Source organism: Podarcis tiliguerta (assembly GCF_965153285.1).
Source record: "Podarcis tiliguerta genome assembly, chromosome: 12".
Lineage (NCBI taxonomy): Eukaryota > Metazoa > Chordata > Lepidosauria > Squamata > Lacertidae > Podarcis > Podarcis tiliguerta.
The window spans coordinates 36,108,891-36,127,850 of record NC_139545.1 but is presented as its reverse complement, the minus strand read 5'-3'; the positions used below and the strand labels follow the sequence as shown (position 1 = coordinate 36,127,850).

At 43.9% G+C, this 18,960-nt stretch overlaps 1 protein-coding gene across 2 annotated transcripts in view; it reads right to left on the bottom strand.

Moving 5' to 3' along the window:
* The window catches only part of LOC310660737 (macrophage mannose receptor 1-like), a 47,465-nt gene that overhangs the window by 19,106 nt on the left and 9,399 nt on the right, over positions 1–18,960 (bottom strand). For both annotated transcript variants that reach the window (XR_014503625.1, XM_083405707.1), the window contains exons 11-19: positions 17,755–17,903; positions 17,475–17,671; positions 15,100–15,218; positions 13,443–13,521; positions 11,567–11,699; positions 9,511–9,546; positions 7,614–7,783; positions 6,264–6,331; positions 3,786–3,886 (exon numbers count right to left, since the gene is read on the bottom strand). Coding sequence is in view for 1 of the 2 variants with exons in the window: in XM_083405707.1 (XP_083261833.1) it covers positions 3,786–3,886; positions 6,264–6,331; positions 7,614–7,783; positions 9,511–9,546; positions 11,567–11,699; positions 13,443–13,521; positions 15,100–15,218; positions 17,475–17,671; positions 17,755–17,903 (1,052 nt within the window). In the remaining variant the exon portion in view is untranslated. The remainder of the gene's footprint in view (positions 1–3,785; positions 3,887–6,263; positions 6,332–7,613; positions 7,784–9,510; positions 9,547–11,566; positions 11,700–13,442; positions 13,522–15,099; positions 15,219–17,474; positions 17,672–17,754; positions 17,904–18,960) is intronic.

The following is an 18,960-nucleotide window of genomic DNA, read 5'->3' as shown; positions in this document are numbered from 1 at the left end:
CATCCTCCATCCATTTCGATAGTTTGTTTAGCAGGTACCCCGAGTAAATCTTCCCAATAACATTTAGCAAGCTGATTGGCCTAAAGTTGCTCGGCTCTGTACTTGGGCCTTTCTTATGTATTAATACAATCAACGCAGAGCTCCAGCTTGAGGGAAATTTTGCTGTTTTGTTTATATGCGTATAAAGTGCTGCTAAAAGTGGGATCCACCAATCTTTATTTGCTTTGATGGCATCAATGGATATAAGGTTGTCACCGGGGGCCTTGCCTGCTTTAAATCGATCTATGAGAGTTTCAACTTCAGGGCATGCAACTGGGTCCCAGTCGGGCATTGCTTCCGGCTCCACCGTGTCTCCGCAGGCATCATGGGCTGCATACAGATCGGCGAAGTATCTTTCCCAAGTGTCCGCTGAGATGTGGGGTTCTATTCTTGCAAGCGGCCTACCCAGGTATCTAGAGATTAACTGCCAAAAGGAGGCTGGATTTCTATTCTCTGCAGCTATCAAGAGGTTGTTCCAATTGTTTCTTTCTGCCTCGAGCTTCTTTTCCTTTAATAGGGCTTTGTAACTTCTCCTGAGGGTGATAAGGCGGTTATTTGGCATGGGGTCATTTGATGCTCTGTATGCCAGCCATTCATTGTACAGATGATTCTTGAAGTTTTTGCATTCCTCATCGAACCATTTTTTGTGGAAAAACTGTTTACCACGCTTTGTGGGGGGCCGAGCTAGTGTTGGTTTTAGAAGTTCTACTAAATCATCATATATTGGTAGAGGCTCATCCGCCTGCATAAGGGAAGCCCTTTTTATTTGGAGCTGATCAGACCAGAGAAGTTCGTTCAACTGCTGGGCCGAGTTGGAGGTCCATTTAAGGGCTGTAGGTCTTATCTCCAGATGATCATTTGATAGGTGCACAAAGGAGTGCCTATCAAGTTCGTCGGCCAGAGTCAAGGAAATTTCTAGAGGGAAGTGATCACTCTCCAATCTTGTAGCCACCTTAAAGCTGGATATTTTAGGGGTAAGGTCGGGAGATATCCATACAAAATCAATGGTGGATGCACGTGAACCTGACCAATAGGTGAATTCAGCAGGGTAGTCCGAGCTGACTGCCCCATTTAGCAGAAGGAAATTGAGGGCCAGCAAGGTTTGCCTGCATTTAAAGCCTGCGTAAGTGGCTATGTTATCTTTGAATTTCCTTGGTAAAAGGTCTGTAGTCATAAGAGGTGAAGAAGGGCACTTGTTAAATTTAGAGAATAAGATTTGGTCAGTATGTGACAGGCGTCCATTAAAATCTCCCGCCAACAAAAAAGTGGCTTCTGGGTATTTGTCAAAAAGCATGTCACTTGGATTTCCTGCCATCTCAAATCAACCAAATTTCTCTTATGAGTTGGACATAAGTAGATGTTGATCACTACTATCGTTTCCTCTGCTGTTTGCAGCTTTATAACCAACATAAGTGACGACTGGATGTCGATTTTTTCGGCCTGAAGATTTATGGCTAGGGAAACAAAAGTAGCCAGGCCTCCTCGCGGTCTACCATGTGATAACGGATTCTGCGTGGCATTCAGGTAGAAGCCCTTGTATCCTGATAGATAGAAGTCCTCACAGGCCCATGACTCTTGGAATAGAAGGATGTGGCTGCCATTTATATAGGCAACAAATGATGGGTCTGTCAGTTTGGATTTAATACCAGCCACATTCCATGATAGTAGTGTAAGAGGCCGCTTTGTGATTCCCTCAAGTCATGATTTCTCTTGCGTGGTTAATCCTGAAGAGTCCAAATGGGGGTGCACGCTGCGTGAAGGGGCAGTAGGGTGAAAAAAAGCAGTGATTTTTTATTGTTTGCGTTTCAGGTTCAAGTTATCACATGGCACAGGAGCAGCCAGTGGCTGGGGCAAATTTATAGATCGCTGTAAGAGAAAATCTTGATGCGAGGGGGTGTTACTAACCGACAAGTCCATAGACTCGTCGTTTGCCATATGCTCTGTAGTTACAGGAGTCGTGCCTTGAGGATCGAGGCTTGTTGATGGGAAAGCACTATGTAAGACAGAAGAAAGACATCCTTTTCGGTTAGCTTCCAGCAGCTTGTTTAGCCTTGCCACTGCCTCAATGTTTGTCCAGAGGGCTACCGGATCTCCCCGTGTCTCTTGCATCGTCATGGTATCAGCACAAGGAATGCAGCCATTTTGAGGATTGGAGATCGTTATCGCTGCAGGGGGGTCCACATGGGCTTGTGTTTGGCAATCTTTAGGTGCATCTATAATGGCCAAGGCTGGACCCGTCTTAAGGCAGTCCCTTCTTGCCGGTGGGATGGTCGGCTAGTAAATCGTGGGGAGGGGTTCATAGGGAGGGACCGTTGCTGCGAATTCCGGTCATGATCCTCAATCCTCCTTGTAGGCCGGCTAACCAAGTTTGCTGAGTTTGGGGTTTTCCCAATAATGCCCCTACAGTTGTTAAAGAAGCATCTTTGTGGGAAGATTCCATACCAATTGAGGCGATTTTGAAGTTTGCTCAAAAGTGCAGGAAGCCTGGGAGAATCGAACTTGAGCAACAAGCGCTTAAATTTTGGAGTCTCTGGCAGCCATTCTAATGATAGGAGATCACCCTGGGCCAAGTAGGACCTGGTCAACATTCGCAGTGAGATCACAGCAGCTTTACAATTTCTCCAGGCATAGTAGGGGAAGCAGGAGTGAGCGATGTTCAGGCATATATTGTTAGGGGTGAGTTGGAGGTTTACTAGCTGCTGCCCCCTACTTGGGCTCTGTGCCTGATGATTATCAGGTCCCTGGTGATTTGATGGCGGATTCAAAATCGAGGTAGGGGTTTTGGTGAAAGCATTTAGTTTTCCCTCTAACATATTGACGGTAGCTGATAGTACCTTTATTTCGTCAGCCAAATGCAGGCAATATTTCTGCAAAGTCCTCAGCTCCACTGAGTGTACTATATCGCATAAAGATTTACAGTGAGAGTCAGAGTGGGGAGAGAGGCCGACTGGGCTGGAGGTTATATCCAACAGCGGTTTGTCTCCTGGCAAGGGAGTATTTGAAGTCGTTGCGAGGTCATACGGACAATCTACCTGCTTGGAAGTGTTTAAAGGGTTGTTTGAAGTCATTGCAGGATCATGTAGGCAATCTAACTGCTTAAAGGTAACAGGCGAAGGAGGCACAAGATTGCAGAAAAACTCCTCCAATGATGAAATAGAAGGCTCTAAGGTCTTAGGTGGTAAATCCAGCCCAGTAGGTTTCGAGATCTTAGACATAGGTTCTAAGGCATTAAAAGAAAGGTCTTCCACAGAAGAGGTACGGCCACGTTTTAGGTTCGTCATGCTGGACCCCTAGAGCGGCTCGGTTATCTAAGAGTCCTTCAAAGGCCAAGCAAAAGCTAGTGGAAGGCCAGGGAAGCGCAGCCGGTGGCTGCCCAAGTTACAGCTAATCAGGTTGTTAGTGAAGCTCATTAAGGAGATTTATGGCACTGAGTTGCAAGCTTCCACAGGGTGAGTTCCTGGCGTTAACATCAAACCATTATCGTGCCAACTTCTCGAGAAAAAATAGGAGCAGAGTAACTTACAGCATGAACTGAAAAGGGGAGCTCCGGCAAGCGCGTCTTACTTCGTCGCCATCTTGGCCCCGCCCCCCGTTTAACATAATGGATTATCCTCGGTTTAATGTTTTAATTTTGGGTGGAATAGTGATTGTGATTCAGTGTGTGGTGCCTATTCATATTAATCCTCACCATTAAGCATGCACATTCTCAATAACTGCTTATAATAGTAACATTTTATTCTAGTTACCTGTTTCACGATACATGATCACACAAAATTCGACTTCGTCTGCAAAGTTGGGTTCCCCGGGTGCCCAGGCTCCATAGGTCACTGGAGTTCTATCCACCCAGCTATAGAAAATAACATGCAGTATTTAGTCCTTCATTTGCACTTCATAAGTTTACTATGACTTTTGTTTTGTTTTTAACAAAGAGAATGTCAGGCTAAGAAAAGAAATATTTAGGTGTTGAATTTCCAAGTCTGAGACTTGGCTCTTCAAGAAAAGCTGGCAGCACTAAGAATGCTGAGCAGGATTAATGGATATAATGGCGATTTAAAAAAAAATACATTGAAAAACCTTCCTATGGTGAGGGATGGGGTCTGAATGTGGGGCAGTGTGATAGGAAGACCAGTTGAAAAGTACTCTCACCCTCTTCTTGTAGTGTCATGAAAAGCTGAACGTCATTGCTGAACCACATTCAGAGTGTGGTTGGGAGCAGAGGGCAACAGAAACTAGGGATGCATGGCATCCAAGCTATGTACAAGAACAGGAGGATTCAGGAAGAGAGGAGAGTGATGCCCTCTTTCTCAGAGGAGAAAGAAAGTACAGGGAGAAAGGAGTGTGACAGCCTTGGAGGAAATATAACATTGTATGATTGTAATTAAGAGGTTGGCACCGTTAGCCCTAATGCAAATAGGAGAGGCAAAGGAGTGCTGACAGCCTAATAAAAGAGATAATTCTTAGGGCTTGTCAGGGGTCCTTTACCTTTACCTACCTGGAAAGAGCAGGGCTTTATAGGGCACACCTGACCATAGGGCGCACCTAATTTTCAGAGGGGGAAATCAATGAAAAAAATATCATCCCCCCCCCCCAGCTCTGGGAGCAGCGGACAGGCTGAACACAGCCTGTGCACTTCTCCCAGACCTTCTCTCTGCTATTGCGGGAGGTGGGGGAATTCGCCCATCTCCCGCAAAAGCCCACAGGAGGGAGAAGGGACTGACTCGGCCAGTCAGTCCCTTCTCCCTCCATGGGGAAACGCCCCCAAGAGCGGTGCGCTCTTTACAGGCTGTGCGGCTCCTGCGGGCTTTTCTACGAGGTGGGGGAATTCCCCCACCTCGTAGAACACCCGCAGAAGCCGCGCAGCCTTTAAAGAGTGCGCCGCTCCTGCGGGCTTTTCAACCGAGCTTGTGAGCGCTGCTTTCCCCCACCGCCAGCCTCAAAACCAGGTCGGGGAGCAGTGCGAAGGCGTCACGCGCCTTCCCGCTGCCCCCCGAGCCTGTGGGGCTGGTGGTGGGGGGAAGCGCTGCTTTTCCCCACCGCCAGCCTCAAAGACCAGACTCTCCTGGCTTCGCTTTGCTATCGCTGAAGCCAGGGAGCCTGCATTCGCTCCATAGGACGCACACACATTTCCCCTTAATTTTTGGAGGGGGGGAAGTGCATCCTATAGAGCGAAAACTACGGTACCTTGCTCTTTCCAGGTAGGTAAAGGTAAAGGACCCCTGACAATTAAGTCCAGTCATGAACGACTCTGGGGTTGCGGCGCTCATCTTGCTTTAAAGGTCAAGGGAGCCGGCGTTTGTCCGCTTCCACAGACAGTTTTTCCAGGTCATGTGGCCAGCATGACTAAGCCACTTCTGGCAAAACCAGAGCAGCGCACGGAAATGCCGTTTACCTTCCCACCGGAGTGGTACCTGTTTATCTACTTGCACTGCGTGCTTCCGCACTTTAAAGCTCTGTGTCTGAGCATTGTTGTTTTCCTTGCCCAGAGATAGCCCCATGAAGACCTCCTCTTTAGTGCTCAATTGGAGCAAACAGACATTCAGAGGGGAGGGGGGTTTCCAGAGTTTGTCCTTAGCTCTGATTCAGCAGTAAAGAGTGGGTTTTCATGGCAAAAGCGCTGGGAAGGGGGTGCTCAGACATGGACACAGAACTTTAAAGCATGGATCATGCCTGGAAAGCAGAGTGCAAAGGTAAGTGTGGGTAAATCCATACAATCCCAATGGCAAGTCAGAGAGGGACGGGAATGGATAGAGGGAAATAAATCCCTACCCCACCCCAACCATGAAATTATTTCATTTCCATTGGAAACATAGATTTCTCCACAGTTTAGGGGCATGTGTGGGTGCTGGATCCTTTGGAGCCAGGCTTCCCCCCCATGCCTGTTTCTGGCACACTCGCTTTCCAGCTTTACTGACATTGAGCTTTCATAGCAATGGGACAAGATAGGGACAAAGTAGTTGAATGGAATCTCCCTCTCCAAGATCAGACCTCCCTCTGCACTTCCAGAGCAAGAAATGCAAGCTTCCTATGGCCTCTGTAGCACCATCGCAGAGACCGTAGGCCTGTAGTGTCAATCAGTGTATCTGCTCAAAACAGTCAAAATGTTGGCAGAACATCCTTATTTCCAGATTATTTTAATGCCAATCTAGCTATTATCTAAGAGAAACTTAATACATAATTACCATTTTAAAATCTGATTTCCATTTTTTATTTTTCTGTTCGCTTACCCAAAACTTCTATCCGGACCCAGAATTAAACCAATGAAAGGGTTTCCTTCAGTTCTGAAAGTAATGTCCTACAACATACACAGGAGAAGATGGGGAAGAAACACAATAAAGTACTGGTGTTCTCCAGTTGAAAATATGTCAGTTATTCCACATGAAGTTCAGAGTTTACAAATCAGGCCATATGGAATGAAGCTAGTAATGATAAACAAGAGCAACAGTGATTGTGCTCTTCAACTGAGTTTAAAAGCAGGGCATGAAACTCATTTCTTTTCTTCAGCAACTGGAATCCAGACTAAGTTAGAGAGCAATCCTGGCTCCTCTCTCAATTCATACCTGGACTGTGTGTGTGTGTGTGTGTGTGTGTGTGTGTGTGTGTGTGTAGGGGGGCATACGGTCACCTCAATGCTTGCCCAGAGAGGAATGCTGCTGGTTGAGATGTCTCTGCTGTGGCAGAGATCCCAGCTTTGCCCAGCAGAGTGGGAAGGTACCATTGGTAGTCGTCGTTGTCCCGTCCCCCGTCCCCACACTAGCAGTAGTCAGCAGAATCTGCTGATTCCAAAGTCCCGTGAATTTCCCAAGTGCCCTGATTGTTAAGTATAAGTGTTTAAGTGTACATTGAAATGGAAAATAACTGTGTTCTCTGTATGCATTCTGCTGAAAACGTAGCATGGAAACTTCCACTGAAGCTTAACGCTAGAGCAGTAGAGTGCCTGACAGTTGATAATTTACTTAGAATGTATCTCTCCTGACTCTCACATGAAAAAGGTACTCAGTGGTCGGTCTTTGCTCTCTCTTTCTCAAGCACCAGAGAAAAAAGGATGGGCAAATGATTCTCTCTAGGGGCAGAGCCTCAGGCTGCAATGGAGGCTGTGGGAGAAACAGAGCTTTGATTTCAGTGCTGAGTGACCCTCCAAGTGTCCCTATTTTCCAGGGATGCCCCTGATTTAGAGAAGCTGTCCTAGTTTCTGATTTGATCCCAGAATGTCCCACTTTTCCTTAGGCTGTCCCTATTTTCACTGGAGAAATGTTAGAGTGTAAGGATCCCCCCCCCCAGCTGTCTGAAGGCAATCCTGCATGGGGAAGTTTTATAAATGTTTAATGTTTTCTTATGTTTTTATATATGTTGGAAGCTGCACAGATTGTAAGATGTGTGCAGTATAACTTGCATAGGATTGCACTGTTAATCTCTGCAAGCTTCTGGTGACACCATCCTGATAAAGGGTTTAGAAGGCAACAAAATGGTCACGATCAAACAATTCATCTGGCTTTTTTAAAAAAACAAAAACAAAAAACCCAAAACGCCTAGTGATATGTGATCAGAAGGGAAAATATATCTCATATATTTCTTACATATTTCCACAAAAACTTGTTTTCACTTCCACTTTCAATAACAGCAAGATCTCCAGCGTGCTTTTTGCAGAATCTCCGGGCTCTTCCTGCAGTTAAAGTTGTGTTACTGAAATAGTACTCAGTGCCATTGAATGCAATCCAGCCGTCTTCAGTTACTTGAAATGGATATGCTGCAAAAGAAGAAAAAATGTTTTTCCCCCATTTAATTTAAGATAATTTAAATATTATAAAATGAAATACAAGAGTACAAATAAATTTACTTCGCACAACCAGTGGTGAAGCCAAGCAATTTTAATAGTCCTAACTGGGGTGACCCCAACAGTGATGTGTGTTATTTCAGCTTTGAAGCACACCATGAACATGTCCACCCTCCTGCCCCCAGAACTGCATGCTTTAACACTGCTACATTAGAGTAAACCAACAACAAAACAGCTGTGTGGCCGTAATAATATATACTTAAAATGAAAGAGCACCTTAGAGGCATGAACAACAGATTCTGAAGAAAAACTTGACTAGTTCAATCATGGTGATCATGGCATGGATTGGGGTGGGGGCTGAAATGAAAGTATGTAAGATTGAAGAAAAAGCACTCTGTGCGTGCTTAAAGGTACTAGCTTATGTCTCCACATATTGTGGCTAGTCAGCCACCCATATTTATTTTTGGGCAAGGTGCGTGAAACGTTGGTCATGGTTCAGATGCTCTTGAGGAGAACTGATGGTTTTGACCTATTTCAGTCTGGGCTAAGCACCAGATTAGCCTTCATCCCTGGTGGATGATATTGTTTGTGTCCGAGAGGGAGAGTAGGAATGGAACCATTCTTCTTTAACAGAAATCAGTGAAATTTACTTCCAAGTAGACGTGCAGAGGATTTGGGCTAGATGATTCCCAGGATCTCTTTCCAACTCTACAATTCCATGATTCTATGAGATAATTTCTCTCTTAACTCTCAATCACACTCAATAGTTGCCTAGTGCAACTAAACAGTCAGGTTTTTCTGAAGATCCCAGGAGGAGAACCACTCCCAAGGCTCACTAATATGAGAATATGATAATGAGCAGCCAAGAATACCTGAAACTTAGGAACATAGGGAGCTGCCTAAGCCAGACCACTGCTCCATCTAGTTGAGTATACTGTCAACACTGCCGGGTAGTGGTCTCCAGGGTTTCAGTCAGGGATCTCTCCCAGTCCTTCCTGGACATATGGTGGACCTAGGACCTCCTTCATGCAAAGCAGATGTTCTACCACTGAGCTACAGTCCTTTTGCATTTTTGTGTAACTCATTTCAGAGGAGTGAGGAAGCCCAGACCAGGGAGATGTACCATTGGCTCCTCAGCCTCAGCCCAGTATACCTGAAGAAGTGTCTCAGCCCGGACACTGAGGTCCAGCTCTGATGGCCTTCTTGCAGTTCCCTCACTGCGAGAAGTGAAGCTATAGTGGCCCTCCCTGTGGAATGCCCTCCCATCAGATGTCAAGGAAATAAACTACTAGCTGAGTTTTAGAAGATATCTGAAGGCAGCCCTGTTGTTTGATGTTTTATCGCTTTATTATTATTATTCTTAATATTATGTTGGTAGCCACCCAGGGTGGCTGGGGAAACCCAGACAGATGGACGGGGCATAAATAAATTGTTGTTGTTGTTGTCGTATTCATCATCAGAAAACTTTCAATGGCTGTAGAGAACTGCTAGAGAAGTTGCTCCCCAGCATTCCTTAGGGCTACTTAAAATCTACTTGTTCTGAGGGATGGCGGGAATTGGAGTGCCCAGGATGAGGGAGCACAAGTATCTTTGGCTCCTGACAGAAGCATCCTTGACTTGAGAGACCCACCCCCACCTTTCATGATGCTGCTTAAGGAAGACCCGTGTGACGTGAGAGAAGACAGTATGAGCCAACATACCAAAATCATTGCTTGGTTCCGGTTTTAATGGTACACCTGAAAAACGAAACAGGAGTCCATGACAATGAAAGTAAAGGGTTATTTCTAGCATTTCACATTTCTACATTTCTGAGACACAGCTAACAACCCTATGTGAAAGAACTATCAGTAGCTTCCTTTATTCACAACGAGCTTGTTCTCATCAAAATGGCAGCCAAAGCTCTGGACTCTGCAACATTCATAATGAAAGCTAAATTAATTTCACATTATTTTTTCCCTTATCACAAAAGGCCAGGTGAGGAGCAAGCATGTTGTTGTTTTTTAAAAAAATCCAGTTTCAGGAGTGCAGAAAAAAGTCCTCTTCACTTTGCTTCACGAACTTGTAATTTAAAAGTAAACTTACCAATTCCAATTCAAGCCTTGATTTTGTATATCCAAATCCATTTTTGTTTTTATCTTCTTTAAAAATTTCATTGACTTGACAATAATGCAACCAATCCTTCGCCATACATTTTACATCTTCATGTGGCTTTAGCTTCCATTGGTTCTCCATCTCTATTACTAATTGTTCATAGGTGGACCAATTTTACACATATATGTCTTTTTTACACTCATTGCCTCAAGCAGCGAGAGCCACCATGTTTCTAATAATTTTTTATATCCATCCCACACCTCATACAATGACATTTGAAATATGTGGTTTCCAAATCCTTTATGAACTTTTACTTTGCCATACCATAGATTTGCGTGCCATCCGAATCTGTTGTCAAATCCTTCTAGATCTAAAATATCTGTATTCTCCAACAATATCCATCCCTTAACCAACAAAGGCATGATGCTTCATAATACAATTTTAAATCTGGTAGGGAGAAGCCTCCTTTTTCTTTTATATCTGTTAACCATTTAAATTTAATTCTTGGCTTCTTCCCTTGTCAGATATATCTTGAAATTCCTTTTTGCCACTCTCTAAAGATACCAACTCTGTTAATTATCTGGATTGATTGAAATAAAAACAACATTTTCAGTAGCACACTCATTTTAATAACTGAAATCCTACCAATTAAGGATATTTTCATTCTTCCCCACACTTCTAAGTCCCCTTTAATACCATTCCATACTGGTGTGTAATTGTCTTTAAATAAATTTATATTTTTTGATGTTAACCAGATTTCTAGATATTTAACTTTTTTAACAACCTCTATTCCACTCTGATGCTGCAATGTATCAATCAAATTCATATTTTTCACTAACTTTTTTTTCTTGTTTAATTTGAAACCTGCTACTTGTCTGAATTGTTCCATTCTTTCTAGTGCTTTTCTAGCACTAGTTAATGTTTCTTCCACTGTTATGACTAAGTCATCTGCAAAGGCCTTTGACGTAACCGCCGTTCAAAATCTTGCCTAATACCAAATTTCTTTTGATTTACCCATAATACTGACCTTTGATGCCTATTTTGAACATATGGCTCAATGTTCTGCGCCACTAGTCTGTTACATTGTATATATAAACACTCTAATAGATGTATTTCTACCTTTTGAATGATATCATTGTTCTATTATATATGATTTAACAGTTATTAGCCTACGTGTTGTGTCTATATTTCTGTGATTGGTTCTCATTGCAACACAGGGGTTTGTTTTTGTCAGCTAAAGAAGAGTGGCAAGAGAAATTGATGAACTATGCTGTGATGGCAAGATTAACCGGGAAAATTTGGAACCAGCAGGACCAGACTTTCCTAAAGGAATGGAAGAAGTTTTTGACATATTTGAAAAGCAACTGTAACCAATTGACATCGCTTGTAGGGTTAAAAGAAGTTTTGTAAGAGTAATATATAAGTTATCGTGAAAAGAATTAAGCATAGGTACTAAGATTTGAATTTATAACAATAACTCTAGAAACAAAATGCATAATTAGAAAAGATTTTAGAAAAACATCGGTCAAGATTGAAGGAAGTCTTATGCTGTTACAGCCAAAGATTTTGAAATGATGTTTAAAAGGATGATATGCTGGAAAATATGTGTAAAAACCAATAAAACCTTATTTAAATAAATAAATGAATAAATAAAAGTAATCTTACCTCTCTTTATTTGACAAACCCAGCTGTGATAATTCTCACACCATTCAGATTCCCAATATGAATAACGTTGAATCACTCCTCTGCAATTGTTGCCTTTGTAAGAGTTAGGCCAAAAGTTTTCTAGATAGTCAAGCTACAATAGGAATAAAGATTTAATTAGTGATTTACAGAAAAGGAGACAGAGGACTCAGCTACACTGGCAAAGACAAAGTGCTTTATATGCATTGTTTATGCATTCTCACGCTTTGACACCAGATGGTGATATGGAGTTCCATTTTTGCTAACCGGAATAATTAATAATAATAATAATATATTATTTATACCTCGCAGCGTGGGAACCGCCAGAAGGCCCTTGGAGCTGGACCTCAGTGCCTGGGCTGAATGATGAGGGTGGAGATGCTCCTTCAGAGGTCAGAGGGCCGAGGCCATTGAAGGCTTTAAAGGTCAGCACCAACACTTTGAATTGTGCTTGGAAACATACTGGGAGCCAGTGTAGATCCTTTAGGACCGGTGTTATATGGTTTCGGCGGCCATTCCCAGTCAGAGGCAGAGGAAGAGGGGTGCGGTGGGGGCGGTCCGACCTGGGTGTCATCACTGAGGGGGGTGACATTTGGTGCGCCGCCCACCTGTGACTCCCAAGCCTGCCTCGAACCGTTGGGGAAAGGTGGGAGCTGCACCGCCTTGCTGGCGGCCTTCCCCCTTAGTTTTGACAGCTCGGGGGAGGCTTAGGTGTCGCAGGCAGGTGGTGTGCCGTTGCCACCGCTACCGGGCTGCTTCCTGGGAAGGGGAAACCCCCGAGCTGTCAAATTGAAGAGGAAACGGATGAAGGCTGCTGGCAAAGCATTGCAGCCCCCGCCCCCAGGAAGCAGCCCGCCATGGGCAGCTCAATCCACCCCCCTTGGACGCTCACCTCGCCCCCATGGCCCTGCCCCCGGGTGCACAGCAGTAGCTAGCTCATCTGCTCCTTAGTTGTAGTTTCCGGGTCACCTCCAAAGGTAGCCCCATGTAGGGCACATTGCAATAGTCCAAGCGGGAGATAACTAGAGCATGCACCACTCTGGCGAGACAGTCTTTCTCATACAAAGGTTGCAATGTGTTTAACTGAATGCTTTTTTTATGTGCCTAGATCCAGCCATAGTTTGGCTTTGTACTATGTGCAAACTGGGCTGTCAGTGTGTGTTTTCCTGTTATAACGTTCCCACGCCAAATGTTAATTTTTATGTAGTGTTCCTCGTTGTTGTTTAGTCGTTTAGTCGTGTCCGACTCTTCGTGACCCCATGGACCAGAGCACGCCAGGCACTCCTGTCTTTCACTGCCTCCTGCAGTTTGGTCAAACTCATGCTGGTAGCTTCAAGAACACTGTCCAACCATCTCGTCCTCTGTCGTCCCCTTCTCCATGTGCCCTCCATCTTTCCCAACATCAGGGTCTTTTCCAGGGAGTCTTCTCTTCTCATGAGGTGGCCAAAGTATTGGAGCCTCAGTTTCAGGATCTGTCCTTCCAGTGAGCACTCAGGGCTGATTTCCTTAAGAATGGATAGGTTTGATCTTCTTGCAGGCCCTGCAACTCTCAAGAGTCTCCTCCAGCACCATTCCTTACTTAATAATAAAACTATTTTTTAATAATAAAAAAAAAATCCAATGGGGCAAGCAGCAACTTGAAGCAACTCTGCAGGAACTGTTGTTAAATATTGGGTCCAAAAATATTATAGCATACAAAGCATATGTTTAAAGACTTTAATGATGGATATGTCAGTGGCTAAACATTTAAAATACTGCTATGGGATCTGTCAGAGTTTAGTATGAGGGCAGGAGTGCTTGAACCTTAAAACTAATAATAATTTTGGTATCAATACATCAGCATTAATCATTTACTTACAGGAGATCCATCAGTCCAAGAATATCCTTTACCGGGCTCCAACTGATTTAAACCAATCCAACAGAAGTGGTCACAAATTCTAAAATATATAAAAAATAATTATAGAGTGCAGAAAACTGGAAACAAAGAATGGATTTCAATACAGAGATTTGAAACTTTCAAAATAAGGACTATTGATACTCTCTAGGTAAAGGTAAAGGGACCCCTGACCATTAGGTCCAGTCGTGGCCGACTCTGGGGTTGCGGCACTCATCTTGCTTTATTGGCCGAGGGAGCCGGCGTACAGCTATCGGGTCATGTGGCCAGCACGACTAAGCCACTTCTGGCAAACCAGAGCAGTGCATGGAAACGCCGTTTACCTTCCTGCCAGAGCGGTACCTATTTATCTATTTGCACTTTGACGTGCTTTCGAACTGCTAGAACAGCATAAATGCAACAGTCATCAGTTCATTTATTTAAAGAGTATCAGGTTTCTAGAACAGGTGTGCCATTCAGAGCAGGAACTCCCTGTGTGTTCATATCACATGTGGTCATTTCTTAGGCACACCCACATTTAATGCTGAGTCTGGATCTTTACAGCTGACAACTTTATAAACCCTGAGGCCCCTGTCCTTTTGGGCCCATGGGCACATTTAGGAATTTGATTTAAAAAAATATCACAAGCAACCCAACAAAATATCTGACTAATCACAATGGACATCCCAGTCCTTTCTTCATTATATACAAAAACTGTTTAGTGTTTCTTGACTGTGCCTTATCCTTATACTGTTAGTCCTCAGTTAAAATAGGTACTGAGGCAGCACCACAGTCATTCTCTCCTCTGCCTTCTTTCTGCTATTCTAGCACATGTGCCTATACGAATATCTGCAATATTTGTTACACTACTGAAAAAGAAAGGGGCAATTCACATTTCAGATTATGTGGTTCCTTCTCTGAATAGGATAATGATGAATTGAGTGGTTCTCCACAATGAGGCACAAATCTTTAAGGTGATTAAAGGTACTGAGTTGAAATGCTTGCCCTGTTCAACATTTGTTGCACTGTACATTTAAAAAACAGCAACAAAAAAAACCCACAAACCCACAATTTTATGACCTAACAATTTAATGGTATAGTAGCAGTGGTACACCTTCTAGGAGCTACTGGCTGGGAGCTGCCACTTCAAACTTCCCAGAGGCTCCCCCTTTCAAAGAACAGAGCTTGTTCTGTGAGGAGGGAACAACATGGCAGCTTCTAGCCATTGACCACTGGAAAGAGTGTAGAAGAAGTGGTAGAATGAAAGGGAAGCTAGGAGGTGCCAGTGTCAGCATCTGCTTTCAGAAAAGCCTGGCAAGGTGAAGAGAGGGATGACACTGCTTTTGTGATCTCTGATTCTGCCAGTTTAGAATGTAGATTCACCCTTTGGAATAAAGAGCATTTTGGAGGGATCCCTCTGGTGCTGTGTCGTTAGTGTGTGAATGAGAGACATGGAGGGGTTTAGAGTGCGAATTTTTAAAAAGATATGAGTTTTGCTCCAGCTACTGGTTTAGGGGTGTAAATACATAAAATTGGGAAGTTCACATTAAGATGCAAACAGAACAAATTTCTTCCCCATCCCTAACCAGCATTGCTTTTGATTCTGAGGCAACGTGAATAAACATTTTATGGAACTTCCAACCTTCTTAGCAGCTGACGCTCTTCCTTGTTGTGAGCAGACATGAGGTTCCCCCCAATTGCTCTACAAAAATCATCTGCTTCAAACCAAGTTTTCTTGTCCCGAAGGTCTTTGCTATAGCCCTAGATGCATATGAATACAATGAGATATTTGTCACAAACACCAGCTATTAGGAAGATTAATTGGGATTCACCTCACTTGCTGCACACGGAGACACAGAGGCACAGCAAAGTCAGGTGGTACCCAGTGCATTTTTTTTTTGTCACCTCACCACCACCACATCGACAGCTCGGGGTAGGCTTGGGAGTCGCCGGTGGGTGGTGCACCGAATGTCAGCCTCCTCAGTGATGACACCCAGGGCGCCCCCCCTTCCTATGCCTCTGCAGAGACAAGGAGTTGTTTTCGGATGTGGAGGAGTGTTTTGGAGAGAAGAACCACCATTGGGCCCAGACACTGTGCAATAGCCCATAATAAGGTTAGCCCTTAGGGCATCAGGTCAGCAAAACTTCCCTTCTTTTTTTGAGACTGGAACTAATGACAACTGGTTTATCCAGAACACAAATTAGCTGCTGATGTAAGAAGAGGCATCAATTAACAGGCTGAAGAACAAAGCAAAAAGCTTATCTTAATTATCGATGATTACAAAAGTTTATGATGGACAAGGTTGCTCTAGATTTTTTTATTTAAAAAAAACCCCACCCTTCATGTTATATCGCTTTTAATTCTCTGTCCTGTCTGTGTGGAGTGTTGGGAATTCCATTCCACCCTTGCTGCAGATATGTGGGATTGCTACATGTCACATGTCTGTGTTTACATTCCAGCACAGATTGCTGGAGTCCTGTGAGCGGAACATCTGCTCTGTATTACAGTGGTACCTCGGGTTAAGTACCAGTACTTAATTCGTTCCGGAGGTCTGTTCTTAACCTGAAACTGTTCTTAACCTGAAGCACCACTTTAGCTAATGGGGCCTCCTGTTGCCGCTGCACCGCCAGAGCACGATTTCTGTTCTCATTCTGAAGCTAAGTTCTTAACCCAAGGCACTATTTCTGGGTTAGTGGATCTGTAACCTGAAGCGTATGTAACCTGAGGCGTATGTAACCCGAGGTACCACTGTACTTTTGTTTGTCTCTCTCTCCAAGAAGAACGACAAGGAGAGAAGCCATGTTTTCTTTGTCCTGATTTATGTTCAATAAACGTAGCCTAGTATCCACACCTCAAGCCAGCACTGTTGTGTGTTTACACTGCTGAGTAATGTGTGCTCATGTACAGTAGCATGAGTTGCAGACGCACGTCGGAGGAGGATGACTGATGGATCTCCACAGCAGCAGGGCTGAGAAGGGAGATGGTCTAGCTGGGGTCTGCCCAGCTGTCTCTAAAACTGAAACTGGATATAGCATGGGAATGGAAAGGTCTGCTTACTAAAGAAAGAGGCACAAGCTTTCCTTTCCTTTGTGCAGCTGGTCCTTTCTCCTGCCTGGAGGAACTCTGGAACTGGTCATTCTTGAGACATCATGTCACAGATGTCTTTCTGTCTTTCCAACTACAAGTCCTCGTTTTTTTCTCTTCTAGAGAACATCTTGAGCCAGCAACTCACTACTAAGAATGCTGCTCATTCTGCTTTAACACCACTCCTGAATTAGTGGCTTTAGCAAATCTCACAGAATCTGGGCCATAGATAAGAAGTTTCCATAAATATCCTCAAGCATATTCTATATTGTAGTAATGGGCTTGCAGCTTGGAATAGACCATGGATCTCCAGGCCCTGTTCAGATACCTTTACCCCTCAGCTTCCTATGGGCTCTCCTACTGCGCTACTATGAAAGTGGGGTTGTCTTCAGGGGTCAGTTTGGATCCTGGTCACATAGTAATGTTGGAATTTGATATATTCTTGGCAAATTGTGCACTGGGGAGAAGATTCTCATCTACATGGTTTTAGCAGACTGCCTCTTGGCCCTGAATGACTGAGAATACTTACTGATGGCAGAAGGAAGAAGGTTTTCACAAATTGTGCAGCAGATGGCGGCAGCCGGGGCAGTGCATCCCGTTTTGCTGCTTGTGCCCTGGCAGGAACAATATCAGCATTTTGTTGCTGATAATGTTAAAATATTTGGGAGGCAGAAATCTTTCCCAGCCTCCTCCAAACCAGTGAGAAATCTACCTTCTGCCCTCTACCTTCTAAATCTTGAACTTCAAATAAACTTAATGAAACTGCACAATAAAAAGAATAACAATAATGTACAATGAGCAGTTAAACTGAAACTAAAAGTAGCACTCCCAAAAACCTTTAAAAGTTCACTGACAGACAAAAGCCACGATTTCCCTCTTTGCTCTGCTACTGAAAAATACAAGAACTTTGACTCAAGAGGTGCTATACCTACTTTAAAGCACACGCTTCTAGAATTGCTTGGATGCCATCCTTCTGGGCATGGGGGAGGGGGAATTGTTGTTGGGGCAGGAGTTGTCACAATTTCTGCCAGTTGTTTGCAGATGAAAGGTGCCTTCTCCTCACAGTTCACAACGTCCCACAATCCAGCTGCAGTCCCAGTTCTCATGGCAACACAGCCCGGAAGCTGCCCTTTTGGAGACACAAGACAAGAGCCACTTCAATTGAAACCCTTTGTGAAATACAATCTCAGTTAGGCTTCAGGCAGCACCTACCAGGCATTTCTTCATTCCAATGGGTGAGCAGAACATCGTCTCCATTGGTCCAGTGGAATGTGCCTGGTTGCTTTACATCTGAAAGGCCGATCCAGAAATATTTTTCAGAACGAAAGCCAACTAGACTAGTCAGGTAGGCCTGCTCATATCTGTGGAGAAGAATACATAGCAATTGTATTAAAAAATACATTTGTGTTTCTGTGTGTTTGTGATTTCTAATTTCCATATTTTAAAATTAAATTAATGGCTTACCATGGATGGGCCAGCTCTCACCAATTCAAAGGGCAAGGGGTGGATCACAGTGACCAAGGGGGAGTGGCTACGCTTATAGCTCCACCATCACGGATCAATACATTTACACATTGCAACCTGAGCATGTAGCTGAAAGTGGGTGAACCTCAGCTACACTCAGGTAATATATGGAACCAGTCCTTTTTTTCTGGGGGTACACAAGGGTACATATACCCCTAAACGTTTTGTGAATCTAAGTTTGGCCTCATTGAGGGGCAATATTTCAAACTGAGCAGGAAAATGAGAGTACCCCTAAATATATTTTTTTTAGAAATAAAACACTGTATGGAACTCATATTTGTACAGCATAATATTAAGATTTTAAGAAGATATTCTAGAAAGCACGTACATATTTAAGGTGGAAACACATGGAGGCTGAAAGTCTAAATTGTCCAGGTCCACCAGTAAATCTATAACAAGGAATGAAAGGCTCTCTGGGTAGGAAGTCAAGCCACAGATGGCAGCTCAAATAGGAAATTCACAAGAAACGCAGAACGGATAATTCAAAATGGCAGTTTAGAATCCTGAAACATAATTTGTTGGGCTGAGCTTGCCTGGGTTACTAGTGGAGCTCAGCCAGGCTATGCCGGCACATCTCCCAGGACCCTCCTAGTTCCTCCTAGCCTGGAGGGCCTTAAACCATCATAAGCCCTGAAACAGGGACATGGGATGGGCAGTGCAGGAGGGAGGAGGATTCAAACTGGATCTTAGGACTGTTCCACTCAGTCACGTGACCTGAGAAGCTGGTGGGACCGATGCCAGCAAAGAGGGTGATCCACACCATCCAACATTTCTCCAATGAAAATAGGAACGTCCCATTCCATAATGATAATTTTACTATTTATACCCCACACATCTAACTGGGTTGCCCCAGCCACTCTGGGCAGCTTCCAACATATATAAAAACATAAGAAA